At 36.7% G+C, this 20572-nt stretch overlaps 2 protein-coding genes across 2 annotated transcripts in view; one reads left to right on the top strand and one right to left on the bottom strand.

Annotated features, from left to right (window-relative positions):
• Positions 1 to 20572, bottom strand: part of LOC124170382 (zinc finger protein 271-like) — a 335367-nt gene that overhangs the window by 116790 nt on the left and 198005 nt on the right. The window lies entirely within an intron of this gene.
• LOC124170230 lies at positions 251 to 18969 on the top strand. Its single transcript, XM_046548938.1, has 11 exons — positions 251 to 717; positions 844 to 981; positions 4549 to 4716; positions 5770 to 5889; positions 11347 to 11478; positions 12610 to 12682; positions 15336 to 15527; positions 15620 to 15778; positions 15862 to 16133; positions 16625 to 16832; positions 16974 to 18969. Exons 1-11 carry the CDS (start codon positions 553 to 555, stop codon positions 17126 to 17128), a joined length of 1782 nt encoding a protein of 593 aa, XP_046404894.1. The 5' UTR covers positions 251 to 552; the 3' UTR covers positions 17129 to 18969.

The following is a 20572-nucleotide window of genomic DNA, read 5'->3' as shown; positions in this document are numbered from 1 at the left end:
AAATTCCTTTTTCTGGAAAAATAATATTTAATAATTCGTAACCATAAATTTTCCAGGAAAATCAATATAAAATAGATTAATTTTAAATGCAATGTCCCTTCATTTTATCAAATGGAAAGAAAATTGTCTGATGCGGATGCGGATGTTATGCCCGTTCTATAGTTGCGCTACTGGCGGATAAAAAGACAACTAGAAACGATTCTACGCTGAGGATTGATTGCATGGTCTTATGTTAGTAGGATATCAGATATATACCTGTGTATATATCTGTGAGTAGGATCAATCTTTTTGTTTGTCCACAGAATTTACAATCATGTCATAAATTGTTGAAAAATATTCATAGACCATGATATATATTATATATATTCGTGATATATCTTTCAGGTGATTCAATAATTGTAGCTTTTTGCTTGTTGAGCATTCTCAAGTATTTTGATTTTCAGGTGAATGTTGTTAGCTTGTGTGATTTTGTGGTCTTTGTCAGTGCAGAGTGAATGATTTCTTTGACGTTAGACCTGATTTAAAGAGTGAAGGAGATTTTGAATCGGAAACATGAGTCGCAACAGTGGTATTTTCTCGGATTCTTCTGGAAGGAATGACATTGAACATTGCAGGCTTTGTATGACGAGTCATGATTATTATTACAACATATTCACTTCGAATGTAGAATGCAAAATAACTGTGAAGGATGCCCTACATGAATTAGTCGGTTTACAAGTAAGTGTAGCGTTATATTTTATGGATTTTTGTTTACGATTGTGTTATGTTCATTCCGTGTTTTCCTAGAAAATTCTGCATTCTTTTGACGCATAGCTTGTTTATTGCTACCATTGCTACCTCCAGGTTGTTGTGGGAGATGGCCTGCCCACTACCGTGTGTCCACTGTGTTTGAAAAAACTCACGGAATTCAGTGTTTTCAAAAAGATTTGTTTGGAATCAAACGCAGTTCTGATAAAAAGTTTGCCGAAAAATTACTGCAGCGTGAGTACTTGTATTTTTTCAATTTTTTGAAGACTTATATCATAAGTTTCGGCGAGTTTGAAGTGATTCTTTGTGATTTGTGTCGACAACAGTAAGAAATCTAGGAAGATGAGAATTTTCGGACGAAATGGTATAGCAAAAATTCATAAAGAATGACTCAATATGGTAAAAATTAATCGCTTGGTGACACAATTGGATAAATGGAATGTTGTATAATTTCCGGTGGTCATTAAATCGAATAAAAATAAAAAGGTACCTCGATTTAGGATCGAAGATAATTCAACATACCCTTTGTTGATTAACTATCATAGGGAGCATGTATGGCTCTCGTAATTGTTCTACGAAAAAGTGTTGTAAACCAGTCCCATTTCCCCGCAAACTATTTTTCCCTCTCCTTGGCTAGGTCATAGTAATGTTGCCGTTGGTGTTTCAGTAGCGACGACTGAAGACATTTTGTCTTCTGGTGAAACTTCCTGTGTTCTATACAATGATATCCTTAAGTGGGGCTTCAAATTCACCATTGATCAACTGAAAAAAAACGATTATCCACTAGGCTATACCTATACTCCCTTCTTTTTAAGAATTTTTTTGGGTGACCAGAGCATATAAAAGTGAACAAGCAAAGCCATGACCATTTGCTGCTAAAGAATGAAATTTGTGAGACCCAGAAATAAGTTGTTTTATGGGTTGTCAAGCAAAGTCTGAAGTGCACGTAAACATTGAATTTTTTTGTTCAGGTTCTTTTGTTTACCTTTTACTGGGATCTCGTGAAGTTCAGTTCATATAAACTAAAAAATTTCTTGGACGTTTCGGATGTTGAATGCTCATTTTCAAGGTATTTTATATGAATATATGTTGTAAACTTAGAATGAAGTAGTGTCCAAGTATTAGTCATTAATTCTGTGATGCACACTTATACCAGAAAAAATATAACGAATAATAGATGTTAAATTAGGAATCAAATTACAGAAATTGATGTGATATATCTTTCCTTTAACCATTGCCTTTATTATTTAGGTGCTATATTCCAATACTTAACTACAGTTTTTATGTTTTTGTCAATAACCTATGATTAGCTTGATTACAAAATACATGTTTATCTCGTATAACAGTCTTTACAATCGTGGAATGTTATATGATATGCTATATTGCATAAAAATTTTTTTACGTGTATTGACTTCAATTAAGTTCTTTATGCATGTGCAGAGTATTTTCATTCTTGTGTCCTGTATATATCTTGATTTCCCATATTTTTAATAAAGGGGTGTAATAATTTCTTCAGAATAGCACCTTGCTATTGCTGGCATGAGCTATTTGAAAACTCGTATTATATGGAATATTAACTTGCAAATGTAAATAAGGGCTTTCTTTACATTCAAAAATTTTATTACAACCTTGGATACATTTAATACACTTTGAAAATCTCATCAGCTCTTTGTTGTTTTTAGTGGTATAGGTAATTTCACGATGACTGCATACAGATGGGTTAGGTCATTGTTTTATTGTAATAATAATGATGTATTGGGAATATATAATGAGCATTCAGCTGCCGTTGTGGAAAAAGCTGAGGGAGGTGATCGCAAATTTAAGGATGGATGGAAAAACTGTGAACAAGTGAATCTGACAGTAGTGAATGTATTTGTACATACTGTCCAATTAGGCAAATGACCAGCTGATCAAAATATATGGTATTATTGTTACTCATTGAAAGCTATAACTATTATTTTATTTGGCGAGTCACTGGGTTAACACAAGCTTGAAATTTTTCCAGAATTGTCCTGATACCCCACATTCAGGATGTTTCCATCACACCTCAAGTATTAAAATAAAATTATGCACTGTAAATGTGAATGCAGAGATCATCTGATCAATGCCGTTTAAATCTTCAAACCTACATGTGAATGCATTGTGGAACATTTTAACTATTTGTGAATATTCCTTGCATTTATTGTTATTGTTTACGTGCTGTTGATGAAGCAATCTTGTGCTCTACATACTAAGCTTGAATTTTAATTTCTACCCAATTTGTTTAGCTAGTTAAATATTTGTCACTTATGCTACAATTATTTAATTAAACTAAAGTAGATGTCATTTTATTTTTAGCTATTATTCCTTTTTTCAACGCTATATTAGGTTAGTTTAACCTCAGAAAAACATTTAAACATCACAATGTGCATGTTTTCTGTGCTGCAATACTAAATAGCCTAGTTTGGGAGACGGTGTAATGTTATTATACCCCTACCTGGTGCGATTTGCTGTTCAGAATACTAAATTGCACCAGGGCTTGAACAATTTCGAGAATTTTGCCTTCTGGTGTAATAAAACACAGATTACACCAATTCAAAATAGTATTGCTACAGGTGCGCATTACGCAATATTATTACATCTTCTGGTGCAATATAAGCAAATAGTGTGGTGTAACTCCATCCAGAATAGCAGGCTAGGTTTTGCAATGTTAGGAGAACTCCTAAAACAAAGCCATCTCTTCTTGAGTTTTACATTTCTCTTGGTCCAGCAATGCCACCTATTGTGATGCTTTGAATGTTTTTGGTATTTCTTCACTGGGACAGTCTTCAGCATTGAAATGCCTGTTTTTGAAGCAATGGAACCAATCATGCCATGTTGTTTCCCTTAGAACAGCACCTCCATGAACTCTTTGGAGCTCTCGATGAACTTAAGCCCACATTTTCTTTGAAATTGAGAAGGAAGTCTTCCCACAAATGTTGGTTAATTAGCACAAACTCTGAAATTTTTACACAACAATGGGTATATTTTGCCATCACAAACTTACCTTGGTTGTCGAGCAGTATGTTTACCAAATGCCTAAGTTTGAGTCATGATGTTTCTGGTATGTTTAAATCGTACAGGAATCACTGCTGTAGGCATTATTGATGAATACTGGGAATTTATCATCACACCTGATACATGATTGGTGCGTGATTTGTTTTTGTTAGTTTAAAGGATAATATTATAAGGGTGATTAAATAACAATTTTTACCAAGTAATTTTGGCATTGAAGATGATTTTGAGGTTTATTTTCTCTCTGCATAAATATTTCACCCCATATTATCTTCCAGAGTTTATATTTGGATTTTAGCAAGAGGCCATAAACATAATAAATACTTTGAAAACATGTTTTACATCAGTTGTTCCTATTCTAAAACTCCACTACTGATAAAAGAGTATATAGTTACTTTTGCCTTTTAAAAGCAACTTCTCCAATACTTAAATTTGCAAAAGCAAATTAAGTGTGAGATGAGAAAGTTAATTCACTCCTATTGCTATCATATTTTTTTCACTGAAGTACAAACTTCCATGACCCCAAGGAAATTAACAGGAGACACTATGTGACCTCAGCATATCAAGGATCTTCCTGCCAAATTTTGTTTCCGGTGTCTCTGCAGCTTTTCAGTGATGGATTGGTTAACAGACAAGCATTTAACGCTACATTTTTATGGAAAAGTAGAGAGAAGATATTTAAAATCTTTGTATGTAATGGTTAGCAGCATCCCTTATATTTTATTTTTAAGGAGATAAGTTTGTTTATTGTTGTTACCCTCTCTGCAGAGTGCCGAAGGAGATAGGGCAGCTGATGACAAGTTAGGACCTTCTGTGCGGACAAAAGATGGCATTCGAGATGTTAATGAAAGCACTTCAGAGTTCGCATGCTCAGCCCAAATGACTGAAGTATTTATACCTGTGCCAGACTGCCTATTGCCAAGGGACGATAAGTCAGTAAGTTACATACTCATTCACAGTGAAAACAGTTGAATCACCTTAAGTGGTACAAATTGCTCACTTGTATGAGATAATAGGGTGTGTCTATTGTGAATGTAAGCATTTTTACGTTATGTCGTTTACAGTTATGCATCTTTCAGTGGCTGTACTTTTCCAGTAGCAACACATAAGGCAGAAAACTTAACCATACAAACATTATTTTCATGCAAGTCAATATCAGTTGTACAATAGGGCGAAATGGAAAAACAGATTTTTTCAAATCCATCCTGCTAAGTGAAAAAGACTTAAATGACTGATCAAAAAGAAGGCCAAAACATTTGTGACCTCTATGTTAACCCCTGCTCTTTGCTCTAATTCTCTTTATTGGTGGAAGGGTCAAAAATTGAAATATTTCATATTTTATGATCATTCCCTGTACATTTTATGGAGTTACTCTTTTTAGAGCCAGAATTTCATGAATTTTCATGTACATGCCACTTTTAAGCCACAAAATACTGAATTTTAGTGTGTATACATGAATAAAATAACCCAACGCCCAAGCAGCACGGTAGATAGAGGAGCAGCAGGCTGATTGTGTCCACTCCCCACTAACCGCTCATGCACCTTTGTAGCTGTGTCTCATGATTTCCATATATTTGTTCAAGCAATCCTCCTCCTTTATTTCAACTATTGAACCAGCAAAAACTGTTGCATCACATATTTATAAGCCTGGGTAAAGAAAATATTAAGGCAATTCAACGTAGAGAGGACCCTCGATCTATTGTTCTATCTGTTGTGTCCCTAGTATAAGTGGCCAAAACACTCATTCAAACCTAGTGCTCTTGGTGACGTAGCTCTCCCCTCCCTAGTTGAACATTAATATTCTGGAGTTGGATCTGTGAGTTTCAAGAATCTCACGAGTATTTTGGCCAGCTGGAGTGGTCTGAAGTAAAAGAGGAGTTTTCATAATCAAAAAGATTATAATCTTATTGTTTAATCGTATAATGTTATAAAAGATTATAATTATTATTGTTTTGCTTTTATTGAGTGACGCCCATCATTCTCTTTTAGTTCAGTGTGAAAATGGAGAATGAAGATCAGCTCAGTGAGGGGAATTATCCTGTTCAGTACACACCAAATCCAGCTGGAATATCAAGTGATGCCTCTGACCCATTGGCCACTGATGAACTGGTGAGTGTTCTTTTGCCTTGTGTACAACGAAATGTGCATAATAACCCGAAAGCCACCTAAAAGGCATGTGGCAGGGGGTGTTTTGACACCATCCGTGAACACATAAAAAATGATGTGCTCTAACAAAGTTGAGACTAGCATTTATTTAAGTCCTTTATGGTTCCAGGAAAAAACGAATTCCCATATCTAGCTGTTCTAAAAAACCTCTCTCAATTTATTGCTTCTATCGGACTTGGAAATACAGTGTGGCTGTAATACTATGTTCTCCGCATTGCTCTTAAAGATATCCATTTTCAATTGTTCAAGCAATGTAAGCCTGGCGCATAGCCTCCAAGTCAAGCTTCTCCCAGTCCAATTTGCCTAACATCTGGGTAATGCTCTCTGTATGCCCGTTGCTGTTTTTGACGAACTGTGCAGCCTTTCTCAGATTTTTTTTCAGTTTGCGGATTAAGTATTTCTGCACTGGATCCCATAAGCTAGCTGCATATTCAAGGTGCGGTCAGACAAGTGTGAAATAGCACCATTCTTTTACTTTCTCATCCAAAAATTTTCCCACAATACGCTTGACGAATCCTAATTTCTTCAGGGCTGTTCCGCAAATATTCCTGATGTGGTCTTCATGAAAAGTTTGAGGGTATCATAACTCCCAGGTACTTCACTTCATCTGTTGGCCTTATGTTAATACCATCCACTGCAAAAACATGGCTATAGGTGGACGAATTCCGCAAGAAAAATGCCTTTAAGCATTTACTCAGATTAAGTTCGAGTCCCCACTCTTGATGTGATGTGTGAGTTATTCCTTCTTTTTTAACATAAACGCTCTGTTGTCTGTTAATTATAAATGATTTTATCAAATTATATGGAGTACCTCTTTTGCCAAGTTGCTGAAGTTTTGACAATAATATGTGGTGATAGATGCAATCAAAGGACTTGGAGAATTTGAATAATAAAACAAGAGATTCTAGTTTACTAAGTCAGTCAGTATGTTGTTGATGCTATGGTAGGTAGGGGTGGTAGTGGGCATGGCTTTCCTAAATCCCTGCTGTTATGTGGATAATAGGTTGGGAGATTCCAAGTATATTTGATTGATTCCAAGTATGAAGTATTGATTCGGTATATATATATTGGTCTATATGAGCTCTTATGCTGTTTATTGCCCTTACCTTTATAGAGGGGGATGACTTGGGTACTTTTAAGGGGTGATGGAAATTGGACAAGCCGTAGAGATTCATTGACTAAGAATAAAAGAGGGTGTATAATGATATCAAATGATTTTTCAATGATGATGAGAGGAATGCCATCTGGACCAGTGGTGTATTTCTTTGCCAATTTGTGAAGGATATTAGCCAATTCATTTTCAGAGCATGGGCAAAGAAATACATCGATTGATGATTGTCTACTAGTGATTTGTTGAGCCACATTGAAAAACTGATGTGGTGTGAAAAAGTCATTAAAGCTATGGCAATTTCAGAACTAGCCTCGAGGATGTCACCTTGGGAATCCAGTAATTTTAGATTAATAAATGAGTGGGAGGGTTGGGCTTAATTGCCGAGGAGTGGGTTTAAGGACATGCTAAGCTGGGTTTCAGGCCGGTCCTGAAAACATCGGACAATTGCTACCTCAGCAGTCACTTCCCTTCCCTTGCATCGGCTAGAGCCGACGTCAGGTCGTTTGCATTGAAGCCAAGATCTACATGCTAATAAATATTATTATTATTATTTGTGACCATCCTCAATGGAGGAATCTGTCGGGAAGTGGTTGTATTTTCAAAAGTATTTTCAATTAATATTTCATTGCATACTGCAATATACTTCATACATTGAAACGAATTCTTTATTTTGTTGCGTTTGTTAGCAACTTTTAAACGAAATTTTTATGTTAAAAACAACTGACTTCTGGACTTATTACCTGGTGTTAGCTAACTTTGTTATTAATGCTAGAAATCCATTTAAAATTCCACATTGCTTAAAAAATGGAAGTAATTCTTTTAGAAGAGTAAATTATTAAAAATGAATTGCGATATTTGATTATAAAAATGCTGGTAATGTAGGTAACAAGTAGGGTGTGGATTGGTGCTAAGATAGAGTTAGAAGGTTTAGGGCCGTATTAATAGTCGTTCCCCTAAGGGTCCCCTAGGGGCACCCTTCCCAAGGGACTCCAAGGGGAATCTTCAACATCGGTATTAATAGTCGTCCCCTTGGAGTCCCCTAGTAAGGGGACTCCGAACGTGGTAACTATGGGCCGTAACGACAACAGAGGTGTTTATTTACTTTATTTTTATAGGTGTTTTTGTACAAAGAACTTGACATGGCGGTACGAAATGCTTCGTTTTCAGCGACGGAGAAGAAAATATTGTGCGATTTGATTGAAAAATATAAATGATCCATTGAAAACAAGATAACGGACAGCGTTCAATGCGAGGCGAAGAAGAAGGCGTGGCTAGCTGTACGGAGTGAGTTCAACTACCAACGCGATGTTGTTAGAAGAGATGTAAAATAACTGAAAAGGCTATGCAAGTAAATGTAAGTCTAGGATGTCTCTTTCAGGTATTTATCTGCAGGTTAACTGATTTTACGAAGTTGGTAATACAATGTTGAAGTACATCGTCGCCTTGCCGGATTCAGCATTTTCTGTCTAATTCATAATGAGATTGCAGCGTACCTATGTAGCAACAGAATATTTGAAGTAAAGAAAGTAAAATTTGCATTCATTCTGAGAGGATCCAGTAATGTGGGTTGGAGTAATATGTGGAATGTATTACGGTATGAGTTTTTACGTGCTGACGGGCGCATATTTATTTGCCTATTGAGCCTGAAAAACGGTGTTTCTGAAATGCGGGTGCTTTTTTTGCTCTTGCATTATTTGCTAATTGCTGTATTAATTTCTTTGGCGTGATTAGATGTGAATTTGCTAATTTTAATGACAATGAATAATAGTCCTTAATATGCCTTGAAAATTAGCTGGGGTAAATAGTGCTAGTGTTTTGATAGCTAGTAATATTGCATTAGTAACTTAAATGATATTAGCCGTTGGACTCGGTGCAAATTCTACCGAAAATTATTTAAATAGAAGCTTTGGGAGGCTGTGGGATAAAATTTATAACCATCTACATGACATTTTTACATCAAAGTTTTCGAAAAAAATGTGTCGTTTAAGTCGCAATGCTACATTTTTGGCGATTAAAAAAATTAAAAAATGATCATGCATTCAGCTGTGTTTATTTATTTTTTCCTACAAAATGATATATGATATATTGTTGTTAATTTATAATTGCTTCCTGGATGCTTTCAGCCAATACTTCCATGGGCATTGCTGAGAGGGAGTTAAGGGCCAGGTTGGAAATGATGGAAGAGGAGAGGAACTATTTACGAAGATTGTATGAAATGAAGATAAAAAGATCCCTGGAGAAGGACAAAATAACAAAAGATACACTGAGGCAAGCTGTGGCTGCTAGAAAGCTGGCGGAAGCACAATTGAAATAGTTTTTGGGAAACGTGACCCCTAATTTGTAAATTTTATTTTTATAAAATATATTTACAATTTTTAAAATTTGCATATAAATTTATTCAACTCGTTAAATACCTATCATGAAAGCATGAGATAATGGCTGAACATAAGAAAATCGGTGCCTGTTATTAAGGGAAATGGATTTGGAACAAGTTTTGGTATCTAGCAACAGCCAAAAACCATAATAGACTACAAAGTTGAACAGTGGTAGGTCAAGGTACCTCATTCGCTCTGGTGACCAAAAGCTCCAAGATACAAATTTGTTGTGGCGCAAACACTGATAACTGAGACTGAGGAGGTAATGTTGCGGAATAAAAACCAGATAATGTGGCCTTTGTGTTTTAAAGGTTTAAGTAATTGTATTCCCAAGATCGAGTAATAGAACTAGTACGCAGTTGGATAGATTTCCTGGTTCCGTCCGCGCTGTCATTTTGATGGCGACGTTTCACCAACTGTGCTGTAGGTGTCCTCATGCCAGGCTGATATGGAGAGTGCTTCTGATTGCCCGTTGTTTATACGGTGGCGCCAGATTGAGGGAGCGCTTGCCCGTCGCTGATTGGTCCCCATACGGGGCAGGGGGTCCTTCTGGGTTCCAGAAACAAGCGTTTCAAGGTGCTGGAAAGCGTGTAACCGTCTTCCCGATTCATATTTTATGGTCTTTTGGTAATTTACACCGATTCTCTGATTATTCTACTACGATGTATTGCATTTCTTTGGCCAAGATTTTTGCTTTATCAAAATTGATTTCATTACCTGGCTCTGACAAGACATGTTGAAAAATTTCTGATTTTTCTCTTTGTCTATTCTTCAGTGCTCCAGCATGTTCTTTTATTCAGCATTGTATGGCCCTTTTAGTTTGTCCTACGCATGATTTCATACAGATGTATTGAACCTCGTATACCTCTAACCTGAGATTCACTAAGGACCGACGAAATGAGGCCGCACCATCTCAAGCAGAGGCCCTCTCACGGCTTCCTTAGGAAACCGGTACCGCTGCATGAACTCTGTATCTATAAAAAAATCGAATAGATTTTTCCGAATCACGGACGTAAAACTTCTTCAATCTCAGATGTTGGTTCGCCAATCTATCGAGACGACGAACAAAGGCATCCAGGCTGTCCATCCTCGTCAAAGATACCATATCACGGGTAAATGGGAAAATATGAACGTATATTCAGCGAAGTAATACACAGGAAAAGGTTGAGGTGAAAGGGAAATGGTGAAATTAATGAAAATGGGTGAAAACCAAACGATTTTTGAATGGGCGAATGAGCAATGTGACAGGGTGAATAAATGGTATGGTATGAATTAATATGGAGGTGAATAAAGGCATTAATGAGTAACTTTTTAACAAGAGCACTACAGCAACGAACGTATTGGAACAAACAGCAACATGAAGTCAATAAAATACGAAAGCAACTAAAGATTTCTGCTTACAATTCCATTAGTACCTGTTTTCTCCGCTTCATGCACATGTCGCAAGGCTCGCTCCGCTCCCATTGTAGGGGACTGCAAGGGGGCCCCTACAGCCTAGGGGACGACTATTAATACCAGATTCGTGCGTGGGGGACTGTAAGGGGATACCTAGAGCTAGGGGACCCCTGGGGGTCGACTATTAATACGGCCCTTAGTCTAGTAGTGAGGGCAAGGGCCAGGGACCCCGTTCAGTTTGGACCCAAATCCGAGGAGGGAAAATAGCAGTGTGAGTTCATCCCATAAAAGAGCTCTGCACATTGAGGATTCAAGTACTCTCATGTTGCTCATAGCATAGAAAACGTGTTCCTATCGTAGGCTCCGGCAGGAAAGAGTTAAGTCAGCTTGTGGTGTAGTGTGTAGATGCATATAAAAAAAACAAACTTCAAATTAGTTCCTATGGCTTACTACTAATATATATTGTTTATATATGTCAGTCACTCATATTAGTAATGCTGGTTATGGATTCTCTTGCAGCCCCGCACCTCGACTGCTTCCCGAGGTGAAGAGATGGATGCTGGTGCCAGGGGAGCTGTCCTGAAAGACCTCGACTGGAAGCTCATTGAGGCCAAGAATGAACCATCTGCTGAGGAGAGTGATGCTGCCAAGGTATGATTGTAATTAATAAAAACCCATAAAATTAATAAATTAAATGATGCTTGGTGGAAGTTCAAAATTTTAAGTTCGGTAAATGAATTATACTTAGATTGTGTTAAAATTCCTGTTGACGGACTGAAGGAATGATGAAAGAAAGGGTGCCTTCACCGCTCTGCATTGCATCGACTCGACAAGAGCTCCATGCTCCCAATTAAAGAGTGCAGCTGGTGTCTCTTCCATTGCAATTTTTGTAAGCTGTGTGAACATTGCAAAATCCAGATTCTTCCTTTATTGTATCATCATATTATGATCCTATGATTGGAGATTCCCATCACACTTTTTGACTTGACTATCTCTCTCAATTATTTTTTGTGCAAGATTATTTGTGCTGTAGTTCTCTTCTGAATGCACCTTCAATGTCTTTATTTTATTTTCTCTTTTAAGCAAGAGGTGTCTTGCTCTTGATGGCTTTGCATTTGGGGGCTTTTGATTTACTTGTTTCCTAACTATCCTACACATAGCCTATAATTTTTCACATGAAAAGATATTCTGCAGGTCTTTTTAATCTACATTTGGGCTTTTTTTTGCTTTGAAATATAATTTCTTCCTTGTATTTTTGTAGTCTAGTTGTCGTTCTTCAATTTTTCTAATCCTGCACTTTCATCTGTCTTCAATAAAATCATAGACTTCTGCCATGGATTTTTTTTGAGTTTCAGGCTGTCATCCATCTTTTCAGCAAGAGGTCATTCAAATTCATACAAGCCATTGGTAACTAGAGGCTCCAGATAATCCTCTTGTTGCCATATTTTTTTTTACTTCTCCCAAAAAGGAAATGAGTGTTTGAACTGGAATTTGTCTCATTAAGTATTTTTTAGCTAATAAAAAGGATAATGTTAAACTCCAATTATACCATGTAAAAAAGGCATTTATTTACTGTGTTACAATAAAAATATGAAAATACATGGAAAAGGTTTACTCTGCTGACTAAGCTGTCACTTTCGAAAAGGTTACAGTGTTGCATACTTTTAACTTTGTATTTTGCCATGGGGAAATGAAACCATTTTAGGGGATTGTAAAGTGTCAATTGCCAGTGCCTTCTCTGTGCATTACTGAATTTTTGGGAATCCCATTGCTTACTTTCAGCCTACTTATACTGAGAATGGAGAGTTCACTGAGAATTGGACAATGGCCCATGAGTCTACTGTGGAAGCAGCGGGTGAGCTATCTTTAGGTCTAGGGTCTGTAACTCTTAAGGATACCTCAGACACTTTCGAGTTGAGTATCCTTCCCCCACACCTCAAAATTTGGCCTAATGGCTAGTGAGCCCAGCCGACTAGCAAGTGGCCTTGGACTCGAGGGAGGGCACATGGGGCAGTGTTTAGGGAAGATAGGGGAGGCAAAGTGGAGGGCAAGGGGTTATTTCTAAAAATTTATCTCGTTATAGCGCCCCTTGAAGATGGAGAAATTATATTATTTTTGGAAACGTTAAAATATAAATTAATATCCTCTCGAGATAATAAGGAAGGAATAAGTTTAAATTCTGTAAGGATGCAAAAAAGTAAGTTATTTTTGATACATTTCATCGAGGTAGGATTAAAGTTCACGTGTTTCCCAAAGTAAATATGAGTGGGCTGGAAGCCAAGGAGTACAAGTGATTTCTCTTTTCTATACCGAGTTGGGCACAGAAATTAGGCGTAGAAAACAAACGGGGTCAATTACATACTTAGTAGTATATTTGATTTTTCACTCAATGTCAGCACAGAACAGAGACTCACTCATTTTAGTAGGAAACCAGGTGTGTGTATTTGTTCTAACAAATAACTTTACCTTGCTCTGTTGAGAACAAAATTACTTTTGCCCCTTGGGTTCCAACCCACTCTTATAGATTCATAGCAAAAAGACATATCTCATTTTCATTAGTTAGACTGAAATTTTGGGCACCCTCTCACCAACTTGGTGTTGTGACTGTTGAGCAGCCAGGCGAGTGTCACCATGCATAGTCTCTTTGCTGCATGGAAGTAGACGTATCTCAAGGCAACACGGCAGTCTTCGACCTTGGGAAATGGATATTATTTATGGAGATGTGGAGCGCAGAGGTTAGTGTGATTTTGCTTCCAATAACCCGAAAGTATTCACATAATTTTTAAAAATTGATGTGGTTACTAATTTAAGCAGTTTCATGTTGTTGCGAGATCCAGCAAGTAAGAATTGAAAGGTACAATTTTATTTGTAATATGTCAATTGCCAGTGCCTTCCTTGACATTTTTTAAGAATATTGTTAGTTCTTTATGTTGTCTCAGCATGAAAAAATTTATTGTAGAATTGTCTATGAGAAATGTAGCTCCCAATGCATAAAAAATTAATTTCCTACTTTCTCTAATTTAAATATATCTGGAAGAAGATAAAATTTTTTTAACTTCTCTGCCATGGGGTTTTCCCAGAAAACCTTGTTCCTCTCATTTCTCTCTGAAATAAATCCATGTGAAGTGCAGAAGAAAAATGTACAATACCCCTCTGTAGGGCTAGCTAATGCATAATTCTTAAGATAGAGGGTTCGTTGTTACTGATGATAATGGATGAAGATCCTGAATCAGTGATCCATCCATACTGTCTGATTTTCTCAGACTTCCCATGTGAAAATTGAATAAGATATATTTTTATTTGCTCTTCCAATGTTGTCCATTGCTTTTCAAATGATATTTAAGAAATTTCCTCCTCAACAGTCTTGAGTATTTTACCACTCTTTTCAAAGGGCTGGAAATTTTTTTCTGTAGTTTTGTGAATTGCAATGTAATGGCTGTAAAAAGTTATTATTTTCACCTTACTAGGGTGAATGTTTTACCTTTGGGACTGGTTTTACACAAAAAATTGTCTGGATATCATCCATGTAGAGCATTTGGAATGGGATTCCAGTACCCATATGTGAATGACAGTTCGTAAAGAATTGGAAAACTAGTTCAAATTGCTGCAAATTTTATCTAAGGATTTGGTCAACTTTTAATTTGTGGGAAAATTTGTGTGAATCTCTGAAGTGCACATTGTGTTATTGTTTTTTGAGCACTTGGAAACTGTGCTTTATTAAGTCTAACAGTGAATTGTGGAAGTCCCCACCTTGGGATTAAAAACATGAGGGATGTAATTTGGAATTGAGAATTACACCCTGGAAAATAAATAAATGCTGTTAAGAAAGAGCTCAACTAAATTTCAATAACTTTGTTGCACCAGTTTGCTGTAGTACCTAGTTCTGCAGAATTATGGTGTGTGTCCATTCCAAACAAATATTTTCTTGTAAGCTAAGGCTTCAAGCAAGTTTAATCCTCCTTGCCACATCCCACGTACAGCAATCCTGGTATTACTTAAAATATTATAGTTCTGAAACCCAGCCCCATTTGAGGTTAGAAATTATGCGTGAATAATTTGGCTGATAGTACATCTTATGGCTGTTCTGTGTATATTTTTAATTAGGATATTCTTGTAGCTTGCCAAGCTAGCTTTGATTTGACATTATTCATGGAAAAATCAGATATACTGGGAATAAGCTTATCCGCACATCTTGGGAGTAAAGTTTTGCACGCCTCCGTTTGATGAGTTAGCGTAAATATTTGTGACCATTATTAACTTGAAAGGGAGGATTTAGATTTTCCTCTTGCTTGAACTTGATGCCTTTGAAACATTATTATATGGATTATTTCCTTATTTTCATGGTTTAAGTAGGACTAAAATGGTCTCTGTGTTAGCTTTGACTTGGATTTGTATGTCTCCAGTTCTATAAACCAAGTATTAAATATTTGTATTTTAGATAATTCTGACATTTACTGCATGCAAAAATATTTTGCAAATGTTGACCTTTTATGAATATTTTCTTCCAGAGACTCTACAGGAAGCTGTTGGGATTGAAAGGAAAATGGCTAATTGTGAGGACACCGACCTCGAGGCATTCTTCAATTCGGAAATGGACGGGAAAAGGAAGAGGGTGGAAAAGGATCTCAGGTATCCAGATGAATGCAGTTCATCATCAATGGAGAATGGTGATGACAGGATACCAAAACCACCATCACCTGGTAAATATCTATCACAATTAGCATTGTTGTGTGATAATGGTGCCATGACAAGTATAAATATACATGTATAGCTTTATCTATTCTGTTTTCAGTTGCATGGGTGCCTTCGAAGAAGTCAAAAATTCAAGTATTAGATAATTCTGCCAATGTTCGTTTAAGGGAAGCAGAAACAGTTTCTGTAGGAGTACAGCATGTCCTGGAAAAGCCAGGACACACTGCAATCCTACCTGGGGAACCTAATGAGGTCATGGGTATGTTATGTCATATGCATCTGTGTTCTTTTGGTATCGCAGTGGAACTGAGAATTTTAATTGCTATCAATTTGTACCCTTAGAAGAACTCCGGTCGTTGAAGAAGGAGGTGTTGGAGGAGGTGAGAGACCTCAAAAGAAAATTAACGATTCAAACCCTGGAAGGAACTGAGGCAATAGCTGAGCTTAAAAATAAAATAATGGACTTGGAAAGCCAACTAAAAGATTCAAGATTTTCAAGTGGGACTGCAGATATTGGATTGAGGGATCTCTATTCCTTACCTGTCGGAGATGTGGGGTCCCTTTTAAATCTAGAGGGCACAATCATAGAAAACAATGAATACAGAGAGTTCTTGGTAAGTATTTCATTTAAAATGTGTACTGTTTGTGTTCATTGTCGCCTAACTGATAATATGCTCATGGTCCTAGTTTCAGATTAACACTTTGAGTCTTTAAGTTTTAATTAAGATAGCATCACAGCAAAATGGGACCTGCACCTAGAGGAGAATGCCTCCCACTTCCTGTTAACATTTATCTAAATGTATTACCAAAGTATAATTTTTAATATTGCATCGTTTTTTAAGAGTATTTCTTACTATTTGCCACAGGAAAGAACTATACGCACTAATTGAAGGTACAATTTAACTTCTTCAATCATAACATTTACAGCAAAGGAATTGTATGTATTTTTGCCAGGCATTCCATAGCACTCATTGCACTTGCATTCCATCCTTGAGGTGTAGGCCACTGTTGTAAACAGATGCACCTGTGCATGTTATGATACTGGTTTTAAAGGTAATGAGCCATTGCTATAGATACTTAGTTGTCTGGTCCTCTCATTTTTCAGATTTGCCATTTGAAGGAAAGATCTTCAAATATCCTTTTTAAGTGTAGCCACAATAACCAGATGAGGGCTGGCCTCAATAGAACAGTTAATGACATGTGCTCCACCCTCATGTCAAATGAATTAGCAGCCTCTTTTTGTATGAAGGGCCGCTCAGAAAATAAAATGGCATTTGAGGTGAATTTCAGCTCTATCATCAATGTCATATTTGGTGAGTATTTTGTTATCAATGGTGCTATTGAATTAGTCTTCCCTGATCTTTGTAAACAGTTGAATTAAGTGCACTTTTGTGCATAGAAATTTTTTCAGGCATGTCAGCATAATATCTAATCCAACTACCAATACTTTGCAGAGAGTGTAAAAGCTAAAGGTGTCCCTGGAGCAATATTTGATACTGTCAGTGTGAAAAGAAGTATCGGAGAGTGGTTCCGAGTTTCAAAATACAGAACAGAGGAAGGGAAGAAGAAACGACGAAGCGTTCCTGAGAGACAGGGGGAGGAACTTTGAGATATTTGAATCTTCCCATAAGGGTACATTATTCAGAACTGCTGGTGTGGCAGTTGAGTTAGGCTTTTCGGGTGGTGTGGTTAGAGAATGCAGACTGTTGTGGCAAGCACAGCTACAAATATCGTTGTTGTCTAATTCCTTTTTAATTCTTTATATTGATTTACATTTCCATTTAGATTTTTCCATTAAATACCAAATTCTTTGACGCAAATAACATAACTTTCACTTTTGTTTGGATATGGATGGAAAGGGCTGCCAAGAATCACTCTCTTCTATCACATAGCATTCCCATTTATATAGTAAATATGGCATACAAGAAGGCAAAAAAATATTCAGTATCCCCATATGGGATTAAGACCAAAGATCATCAACGATATGTTGAGCTGTGTCTGCCAGAGCAGTTGCTTCCTGATTTCCCCTGTTCCCCACACACCGCAATATGTCTTTTAAATACCCCTCTGGCTTTCATTTATTTCTAAAAGGGGCTTCCTCATCGGATACAACATTTGTAGTTGCCAAAGCAGCATAAAATTTCCTTTTACGTTTCTCAAAGGAGTCTGCAACGTTATTAAGGAATGTTGATTCTGTGTCTTGCAGTATAGGTCTTCAAGAATTTTAACAACTAATTTTTGCCATTGTATTTTTACACCTTTATTACATTATTTCATACATTTCTGGTATGAATTAGTATAAGTAGGTTCATCATTTTGATCTGCTAAAGGCATTCAAGGACAAATAAATGTTTTTACAGTAATACAATGAAGGAATTTTGTCGAAAATTAATTAAAAAGAGAAGACTGGATTTTTAAATACCTTTTCTTGCATTTTTTGTATTTTATGTTGAAGTTAGGTAAGCTGATACGATTCATAGTTGCCTGTCAATTTTAATTTGACATAGAAATGAATTTTACTTATTTGTCAATGTGTGCTCTTTTGTGACAATTATTTTTGTATTGTGAAATGCATATCATTTCTCTAAATAATCTTTCTGTGAAATTACTGTCGGAATAAAAACTTCTGATATTTTCAAAGACTACGCAATAGCCACACTTTCATAAAATCTGGTAGATTTTAAATAAATTTTTGTATCTTTGTATCGCCCTCATAAATATATCAAGTTTTTGTGCATTATATTGCATGCATTAAGTACCATCTGCCATAAGAGTTGCCTTTGTTTTTAGTGCTCGTGTTGACAATGACTTCATCTATTCATCCTCCAAAAAGCACAGTAGTTACATTTTTTCTTTTTGTTTGTTGGCTAATTGTCAAGGACGTATACAATAAGAGTCGTCACTCAAAAGAGGCATATTCTATGCATCAAGTGCATGTTTAAAATATCCAATACCTTGAAGAGATGCTTAGATGAGATTGATCTAGTAGATATTTTGCGCTGTGTGGGTACTTACTGTGGGGATTGAATGATGGTCGATAGGTCACCCTGTTCTATAAGCAAGTTTCTTTGTTAAGTCTCTGTTAAGTCCTCAACCCATACTACATGATCAATTATGCTAAAATTTTATTTGAAAATGTTCATATTCCCTTATAATTGACTCATTGTGCTATTTTGATATAGGTGTTTTGCCAGAGACAAAGATTTTTTTTAAAGATTAGGCATGTCTTTTATTTTGGCATTGGTGCTGTACTGGCTTGTACTCCCCATTTTGGGCTACATGCTATCACTGTTGCTCATTGTTTTTGCCAACTGGTGGGGCTGATTTGATCAGAAGCTCTGTGATGTGTATGGTGCTTAAGTGTCACAGCTTTTGTGGCCTTTTTATAATGTTTGGGTGAATGTATCAATTTTAATGTGTTCAATAAGAATAAAAGTGTCACATTTCAAACTTCTCGTCGATGTTTCATTTTTCTAATAAATCCATACCCATAAATTATAATTTCAAAAGTAAGGTATCAGCCCGCGACGGGTGTAGCAGCGCTAAGGACGTAGTTACAAAAAACTCCGCTAGGTGACGCCACTGTTGCGATGCTGCCTAGTTAGTTCTCGAAAGTGCCACTTGGTGTCACTCATGTCTGTGTCGTCACCAGAGTCCTCTATATTGCCATATAATAACTACGAAGTTGAGTCGTCGCAAGCCGCCATTGTTGGTCAAATCATCAATGGCGGGCTGTGTTGTAGCATAGGCGTAACGTCAAGTAGGTGCAGTTTTTTTCCATTTTTGTAATTGATTAATAAGAGAGATGGGTGGTTCTTCTGCACCAAGCTGTTCCATTAGTTGCAGGGATGGGTTCCGTGTTTTTGTTTTTCCTTGTAATCCTGAGGTAAGGGCGAAATGGTTACAAATTTGCGGGATGGATAAGTGGCAACCATAGCCGTCTTCCACATTTTGTGAGGTGAGTTAGAAGTTGATTTAATTCAATGTATTGGATAAGTATTCATATGAAGATCAAGTTTTTACTTAGTTTCGGCTTAAGTTGATGAAAGGCTGTGATTTATTTCAAAGTTTAATACCTTTGGTACTCAGTTTTACGTTGTACGTAATGTAAACAGAAAAGAGAGCATAATAATTCCTGCTATTGTTGAGGGTTTTTCATGTTTATAAGGTTATTTGTGGCAATAGTGTGTTTAAAAACGTTCATAGTGTCGTAAAACTAATACAAGTAACCCGAGATACATTCAAGTGATTAATTCAAACAATATACATCAGAATACGCAACCTATTCACATGATGGAATGTGGTAAGTTGTTATTATTTCGTCGCGTGAAAGTTACACTTGTAAGTGTCCTTGAAAGTGATACTTGTAACCATAAGTGCTTTCACGTTTGAAATACCATGAGGAACTTTCACGTGCAATGGAATCAATGATACCAGTTTTTATGAAAGACTTACTGAAATAATGTAATATTTAAGTATGTCCCTTTTGGAACTACGTTATTGGTAACGAATGTTTGCAGATAATTGTATTCGAATTCATGCTGGATTTTACACCTTGTAATTACATGCGATTTATAAACAGCGAAACCTTCCTTAATTAATATAATAGTCAACATACAGTTTATAATTATTAAGATTAAGGAATGTTTCCATGGAGTACTAATGAAGTGATTTGGGAGACTCCCTATCCTTCCAGGGCTGCCTTCTTCAATTCACTGTAAGGCCTACTTCCTTTCAATTTTTCTAAAAACCCTATTCTTTTCCTTCCCCTACCGCGTTTCCCCAACATTCTACCCTCTAACACCATTTTCAACATCCCCTCTCCGCTAATTATTCGCTCCATCCATAAATTCTGTCTCCTCCGTATCTCATCTAAAAGCTGCCTCTCCTTGCCAACCATATCCAGCTCTTCGTCGTTCCTTTTCCTCTCCGTCCATTTCACCTTCTCCATTCATCCCCATACCCACACTTCGAATGCCTCGAATCATCTCTCGTCTTCTTTCCTCAATGTCCACGTTTCCGCACCGTAAAGCGCAACACTCCAGATCAAACT

Source organism: Ischnura elegans, chromosome 13, assembly GCF_921293095.1.
Source record: "Ischnura elegans chromosome 13, ioIscEleg1.1, whole genome shotgun sequence".
NCBI lineage: Eukaryota > Metazoa > Arthropoda > Insecta > Odonata > Coenagrionidae > Ischnura > Ischnura elegans.
Note: the sequence above shows the minus strand (reverse complement) of the source record. Positions and strands in the feature narration are given on the sequence as shown.